The sequence below is a fragment of the Dermacentor andersoni genome, chromosome 1 (genome assembly GCF_023375885.2).
Source record: "Dermacentor andersoni chromosome 1, qqDerAnde1_hic_scaffold, whole genome shotgun sequence".
NCBI lineage: Eukaryota > Metazoa > Arthropoda > Arachnida > Ixodida > Ixodidae > Dermacentor > Dermacentor andersoni.
Window position 1 is genome coordinate 257478077 of NC_092814.1, and position 8297 is coordinate 257486373.

General features: G+C 49.9%; 1 protein-coding gene across 1 annotated transcript; it reads left to right on the top strand.

Moving 5' to 3' along the window:
- Positions 1–1600: 1600 nt before the first annotated feature.
- On the top strand, positions 1601–5099 carry LOC126547641 (uncharacterized). The gene is made up of 3 exons (XM_050195553.2): positions 1601–1706; positions 3361–3718; positions 4915–5099. The coding sequence occupies exons 1-2, from the start codon at positions 1695–1697 to the stop codon at positions 3709–3711; spliced, it is 363 nt and encodes a 120-aa protein (XP_050051510.1). The 5' UTR covers positions 1601–1694; the 3' UTR covers positions 3712–3718; positions 4915–5099.
- The last annotated feature ends 3198 nt before the right edge of the window (positions 5100–8297 follow it).

Consider the following 8297-nt stretch of genomic DNA (forward strand, 5'->3'; position numbering starts at 1 on the left):
GAATTCGTTACTACCAGGTGGAGTGCGCTGCACATCAATCGGTAACACCATGGGCAGGGCCTTGCTATTTGAGGCCTTAGCTGTTTGCCTAAGGACAAAAACATACCGGGGCAAATGTTCGCAACAGGATGAGGCATGATGCGCCGCCTGCAGCAGAAAACCGGAGACAACTCAGCGTGGAATGCGAAGGCATTCGAGACCCGTAGGTAGCGTCCACCTTCCAGAAGCGCTGGAAGTTAAAGCGGATGGAAGCATCGACCGGTCAGCAGTCGAGATTAGTGAAAGACGTTTAGAGGTGGAAAAGAAAGGAAGAGATTGATAGGACCGGATCCGTGACAGGCATATGCATAACTGTACAAGGTAGATATAGAACTTTTAAAGAGAAAACATATAAAGGAGATGTAGGCAAAATGCTAAAACGATAAGCATGTATAGCATACCTGATTAGCTCAAGCGGGCCAGGTGACTATTTGACACTGCCGCGTTTCAAAGGGGATGCCAATAAATCATCATCGTAATCATCATCATCATCACATGACGTGGGAAAACTTCCCGAGGAGCCGCCTAACAGTGTAGGTTGAAAAACCGGGTTTGTTCGATAAGGAGGCTCACTGCGTGCAGTCTGTCATGCCTCCTGATCGGTATTTCCGGTGAAAAACTCTTGACTTGTTTGTGCCTACCGACTCGGCTCTTTCTCAGGCTCATGACATGAGTCTCAGGGCGACGTCATGCCTGTGTTTAAACAGCTTTCGAAACGATTTACTTAATTTTGTGAACTTCTCAGAAAGTGTTCGACGCGCAGCTTGGGCATGGCGGCTGGATCCAACAAAGCTGTTCGTTCTGGTTGTTACCTATGCCGTCGACATAGTTGTCATGACTGCCACGATTGGCCGGCGCCCGTTCTCAGGACTGTTGGCATAGCATTTAATTAATCGCCTCACTAAAACTTGGCTTTACATGGATTGCAACATGTGCGTTGGATCTGTGTAATTTCTTTTGTCTTCTTCAATGATGCGGGGTTCCCAAAAAAGAAGGCCGAAAGCCGCACCACAGTGGCGGGACCTCAACGCTGCTGCGCCAGCCGAAGTTTTGCGTGTTGACGCCAGCCTAGCATGCTTGGCAAGTGACTGGCGTCAAGACGAGCTCTCGGTGGTGCCTCCATTGCGTTCGATTACGCGCTTCCGTGGCGTTGGCACTTGCGGCGCAGACTGGCGCCCTGGCCACGACGCGAGGATCGCCAGTGGAGCACCGCGACGGCGGCGCGCAGCTTTCCGCCAGGCGAGCGAGGAGAGACAAAAGCGCAACGAAAGTGAGCGGCGGCGGCGAGATGCGGCGGCGATCTGGAGCGGTCCCCTCGCCCCCCGCCGAAATGGCGGCGCTGACCTAGTCTTGTGTTGGGGGAGCACTTCTTCCTTCACGCGGGGCTCCTGATGGGAGGAAAGATGCAAGGGGGTGTGGAAGGGGGCCCCCCGAAAATAATCACAATAAACGCGGGGCAGGAAAATAAAAAGAAGCGACGAGCTGCTGGACCAATCCGGACCGAGCCAGTTCGAAAATAGCCTCGATAGAACGGGCCTCCATGGTCACCTCTGGACGTATAAAAGCGACCGGCAGCTCAGCAGTCAGCACACTCAACAGCCGTCTTCGACCTGTTCTCTTGTGTTCGTTGCACGCCAAGCACAAAGACTTCAGCCATGAACGCTCTGGTAAGTGGGCCTTGAAAACTTCCCCTGCCCCCCTCCCCTCAACCGCAGCTGCAGGATACGTACACGAAGCTTTGCTGGGCCGGCCCGCCGGCCGGAGAACCCGTTCCCAAGCGGGGCTGTAAATCCGCGGCGGAGGCATTGATCGAAGTCTGGATTTGCTCCCTTTGGACTCGATGCTGACCTCGGTCCGAACGTGCTCGCAACTCCACCTCCGCTCGGTGCCTCTCGAGACAGGGATTGTGTCCCCCTTGCCCCGCCCCCGCACCCCCTCTTTTTTTTTTTTTTTTTTTTTTACTGGTCAGTTCAGTGCGCAGCAGTGAGTTCGTGGATACGTCTGATTGTACCGTCGTTCTTCAAAGAGCCAGCTCTACACAGACAGCTTACGCGAAGTAATATCTATATATCTCTGAAACTCCGGGTGTTGCTAATAATCACCAGACATTTCCGGTAAGGCACTTCCGCCTCGATCCGAGATGGCTCTTGTAAAAACTGCAGACATGCATTCCATCACCGCTAACTTGAGATCAACTTTGTTTCCACCATTTTTTAAAGCTTGCTACGTATTTTATTATGTCCTTCCACTGTGTAAGAAAAAAAAAAGACACCTCTATTAAGCCGCTTACTATGCGGTTTTACTACGGCAACGACATCTGCAGTCGTATAACAACCAGGGGTATGGTTAAAATGTCTCAAGAATATTTGAGCTATCCCGATAGCCCGTGCGCACATTTCCAGCTAGTGAACAGCTTAAGCAGCACGTGTCCTAAGTTGACCCTATTGAGGTGGCTACCTCGGCTACTTCCGGATACATAAGAAGTCATTATTGGCTATAGTCAATGTGGTTAAAGTTCGATCGGTTCACTTACATGAATTAGGAAGCTTTCTGAAATCTGGACATGGCGAGCACTCGCACGGCAGCTCTGTCCATGAGCGAATTTTAAAAAGAACGTTGCATGAATTTCCATTCGTGATTTCATCAGCTGTTTACCGTAGATAACACTCTAATCCGAACATGATAGTTTCTTTTCAAGCGAAAAACAGAGCTGAATTTGGATTGTTGCTTTCTACTGCCTGTCCCGCTTTCATATCGTTGTTAAACAAAGAGGTTGTCGCAAGACCATAGACAGGCGTTTCTGAGAATCGGCACAATTTCCGTGCTTATATCTCAACCTGCACAATGTCAACTGGCCTCTAGACAGCGTCTTTCATCTTCTTAGGAGAAGGAAAACGCATCGCTAACGGTAGGCCCTATTAGCGCAACCTGCGATGCTTAACATTCGTCCTGTGGCCATAAAGATACAAGCTCAATGACTTCGACTACCGCGTTCGCGAATGCCGAAGTTCGAGGCAACAGAATGAATGCTCAACTGAATGGTTGTTAGCGGCAGCACACAGGGGACATTTTTAAAAGCACATCTCGGCTATGGGCAGGCACACACACGTACGGCTGCTGCAGCTCCGGCGATGCGCACGGTTGCCGGCGTTCACGGGTACACTTGGGCATTCGCCGACAGCACACTCTATGGCACACTTCGTTAGAACAGGCGCCGACCGAAGCGTACCGTTCCCGCGAACAAAGTCGGCCGGCCAAGTCAATCGTAAGTGCGGCGTCCGAAAAGCAAGCGGTCTCTATAGAGAGCGGTCGTGCGCGCAGGTTGTCGCAGCCCTCTTCGCCTGCGTGGCCCTGTCCTACGGCCAGTTCGAGTTTGGCGGTGGATACGACGGCGGCGCTGGCGCTGGCGGCTTCGACAGCAGCTCGTTCGGGTCTCCCGACGGTGGCGCGCAGCTGGGCGGAGGCGACTTCGGTGGCGGCTTCGGCGGAGGCGACGCTGACGGTGCGGGCGCCGGCGCCGGTTTCGACACCTCCGGCTTCACTGGCGGCTTTGAAGGATTCAATGCCGCTGCCGCTTCCAACAGCCGCCCCCAGTTCGGCGGCTTCCAGAGCCAATTCCAGGGAAGCCTTCAACAGGCCGGAGGAGCCCAGTCGTCTGTCGAGGCCCAGTAACGCCACGGTAAAGGAACATGCCTCAATTGAGCGGCACGGGCGCCATTCTAGATTCGGTCAAGCTATCGGAGCGTGCAGCTTACTTGTTCATATCGCTGCAGCATTTCTAGGCTGTGACTAACTCGCAGCTACGCATGATTAGAATATAGTGTCCATATCATCGCTCCGGGTATGTGATATCAAGCAGCTGACGATCGGATTTACACCAGTAGATGTTGAAGAGAACCTAGCGCTAGCTACAACCTTTGAAACGTGTTCGCCTCCTTCAGGACGCGCCCTTTGACATTCTAAGTATTTCATATTAGTGAGCTTTCGTTATGTAACTTAAGCTGCGCGCCTGAATGCAAACGAAACGTTATTTCCCCTGTAACCTTTTGCGAAGCGTACAACGCCCAGTAATCGGTACATGTACACTTGCACCATTCGGGACTCACATGCTAATCAAATCAATTAATTAATCAATTTGAGCGAAATCTATTTAAGCAGGCCGAATGTATGTGAACGTGATCTATTTACCTACTGGCTACCGAGGACTGCGAGCATACAGTAAGTTTGACTTTTCAACCTCTAGCTTGTCAGGATGCAGCATGAAAACGATGACGAAGCGACAAGCAAAATACGAATTCACAGGAACAACGAAAACCTAAAACGGCTCACAGCCAGAGAATGCTGTCGCATTTGACCACTGTATGGGAGAGCGCAGTGCAGCCTACGAATTGAGAGGCGGCCGTGGTGGCACAAGGCCTTGACTAGAGGCCTCCGTGCTTGCTGCTTTTTCAATGCGAATGCATTATATGCTCCATCAAGCGGAAAGTCCGGCGAGCGTCCGGCGTTAACATCCGATAGTACCAAAACCCTCGTGACCAAGTGATGACGCCACGTTCCTGGCGCTAGACCTGCTGCGGCTCGCACTGAAAAATCCCACGGTGAACAACCACTGCGTGGGACGGACGCCGTGGCCCACCCCCAAGATTGACTATGCTCAGTTCGAACATTGAGTTGTCCCACGTTTAAAACCGACCTGGCGCACTCCCAAAATTGACTTTGTCCAATTCGAGCGCATGACCGAGGGAAAAGTATCGCGCGGTAGAGTCATACTGCCTTCGCATTCAATGCACTTAAAGAGACTGAAGTGGCTCTGTAAATTGCTTGCCTTCGACGAGCGGCTTGCTTTGGCCTGTTCTCATTACTGTTCCATTCCAGGTCCAAACGAGAGTCACAGCCTGGGGCGCACACCAACGACAGACCCCATGTCGAATTTCTCGCCAAGAATTTCGACGGTTGTATAGTGTTGAATAAGCAATGTAAATAGTATTTGCGTGCCTCGACCAGCGCGCCTGTAAAGAATAATCACGCGGTTTCATTAAAAGCTCATCGTTAAAAAAAAAGGACGCATTGCTGCCCACGTTTCTCTTCGTCCGCCCCCATCGGCTGCGCGGCCGAAGGGGCCGACGTATTGCCAACGCAGGTGGTGCTTGTGCCGAGCTCCCCCGATGGCAGCGCTGCCCGGCGAGCGGGCAACGACGGACGGCGCGCTGCCTTCCCGACGGGCGCGCTGCACGGTGCGGGTCCGCGCACGATGGACGAGCCTCTCTTTTGTAGCGTGAAGGAGCAGCGACGAAAAGGCCAAACGTTTCTTTTCGAACCACCCATGCAGCGCTGGATTGAGCTAGTGGCTGAGTCCTCCAGGTCCGCTCACTTCTGGCTACAGAAGGGGGCCCATATATTGTGGTTGTTTCTGTGGATGACGATCACGGAACGTGCACAAAAAAAAGGCCACGGCGGAAGAGGTATGAATTTCCCTCATGCCAGAATGGCCCGTAACGTGGATCTCTTAGCGATCTCCCCCCCCCCCCCCCCCCCCCCTGCGTTCCTGCATACAAGGCGGCGGCGGCGGAAGCGTGACCGACAGGTGTTGATTACCCATGAACTCTAATTTGGTCATGCAAGCTTGTGATTGGTGGAAGCTTTTATGCTGAAAGAATGATAGTGATTATAATTCTCAAGCTGTAATATTTAAGGACTAAAGTCTCTGCCCACGCTATCCTTCATGATTCGCGCTCACGAGTCCTCTGGGAATACGCCGGGGCATCGTTTTGTCCTTCTAACGCTCTCATGAGCTGACCAGATTCCAGTAACATGGTGCACCGATAAGGCTCAGCTTGAGTCATATTTAAAAACAATAATAAAGGAAATGTCTTTGATAGTTAAGTCGTTCACGAAATCATTGCACGAAATCATGCATGCAATCCTGCGCAAAAGCACGCTATAATTCGTGGCGACATGACCCCCCCTTCCTCCCCCCCCAAAAAAAAATTAATATGCAGGTGACATGCACTGTGGGAACCAATGTTACGTGAATCATTTTGCAGGCAGCTAGCTATCTGGCGTATCGTTTGGGGTTATATGGCAAGCTTTACCAGATGTACCAACATTTTTGTGTACGCCAAGCAATTATGTGTGCGTGTGTGTAACGCGAGTGTGTGCGTCGCGACAGTTGCAAGACAAACACGGCGACAACATCTGCTTAAAAAGAAACAACGACATATCGAGAAAACAGTTTCGAAAATCTATGCGTGCGAAAACTATTTCTTTAAGCCGTACTCAAGGAGGGAGCGGTCTGAATGCTCTTGTCAACCTTGTCAACCAGGTGTTACGTCTCAACACAGCCAAGGGCATTAATTAGACGTTTACCACGAGATAACCCCACCCATTCATGAGCGCCTATCCAGCAGTCGGCGCAGCGTTGACATCGACGGTTGACGGGTCAACAAAAGACCCCTCTACCTGCACCAGACAACCTGAACTAATGATGAAAAGGGCCAACGTCGAATGCTATCGTGGGAAAGGCTTCGACCTCGGATTCCCAAAGTGCTACGCGCTTGCTAAATATGCGGGGGCAGAGGTACAACATCGGAGGCGTAGTTCAGCAGAATGGTGCGATATCATAGGCGGGATATTGCGACCGATTCGACGATTGTGATTGGCCGCGATGCAGTCATCAGCTTCCCTAGTCTAGTCACCTAGGGAAGACGACGATATTAAAAGCGGAGACCTTTGGTGCAGTGGGTGGTTCTGACGTGTTCTGACGCTCCTGCATGGAGTGGGCTTCCGCAGCTGGAGCCAGTGTGAATAATGTAAAATAAACTATTTTTCCTTCATTCCTACTACCGGACGTACTCGTCGACGGGCTTGGTTGATTCCTGGCCACGGTGTGCGAATGTACTCTGTATACTTCTTACACCGTGTTACTGGCCCAAACGCCACCTCGAGCCGCAACACATGGAAAACAAAGGGCACGTAGGCCATTCCATTCGCTACAGACCCCCGACACTTTGCGTACCGTCCACTTGCCTTCTAGGCATCGCAATGCGAATGCACTGCCTGGTATGACCATTTCGCGTCGCCTGCCGCCGCGCTCTCTTGTGTCCTACAGGTTGCACCTCGAAAAGGACCAAACGAGGGGGAACATAATTGCGCTTTGGCTTTTGTGATGATGATGATGAAGCCTCAATCATTGGCACAAACCCACTATGGGGGATAGGCCACGAATCGGGTGGCAATATGATTGAATAAATAAAAGAAATTCCTTAATAAATAACACACAAAAAAGTAAAATACATATATAATCCAAGATGAAAAATAAACTGTGAATACATGAGTAAAAGTAGTGATCAATACTACAGTAAGCCTTGTGTTGATAGGAATACTAAAAAAGAAAGAGAATTAAAAAAAACATACTTAAGCTTGAGTAAGGTAAATATTGAATAATAATACTAGTAAGATTTAAACTGTGCATTTGTGCTTTTACTTTTTGAATTTTCTAAACTGACGTAGAAATAAATCAATTGTGGAAACTAAGAACCATTAACAAGGCATTCTTTTTGTGCCACATAGAAAATTATATATGGCTAGGCGAACGTTCCTGTGGCTGTATCCCAATACTGTTGCTCCAAGGGAGAGAATAACAGTGCTGCTTAAAGGCAATCCTAAATTTTGAAGTGGAATTTCTAGATATAGTTTTCGATGAGCAGAAAACCGCCGACAGGATAATAAAAAATGATCTATAGATTCCGGTTCATTGCAAAGGTACCATAGAGGGGATACCGCCAGACCACATCTGTGCAAGTAAAAATTAAGTGTTGGAATACGGCAACGCAGCCTAGTAAATGAAACTTCGAATTTCCGGTTAGGACACCATTTGCGGTTCCAAGAATAATTTAGGTGCGAGAAATCTGTACATTTTGCTAATGACAGGGCTTTTTTGTCTTCGCTCAAAGAAAATTGCCTATATTTGGCTGCAGTGATGTGCGCCGTTGCCGGCAGCACAGATAGCACAGGGCCTGTTAAAGAAGCACGTGCTAAGGAATCGGCTACTTCATTAATATGAATTTCTCGGTGGCCTTGGACCCATACCATATGAACTAAACTTAAGTGAGGCGGAGTTAATGAATAAATCGGGTCCAATGTTGTCGACTTTGTAGACGCAGTAAGTGCGCTGCATACAGATAGAGAATCTGTGACGATAATGACTCTTGTAATATTAAGGAGTAATTTCCGCAAGGCAAGAACTATTGCCAGAAGTT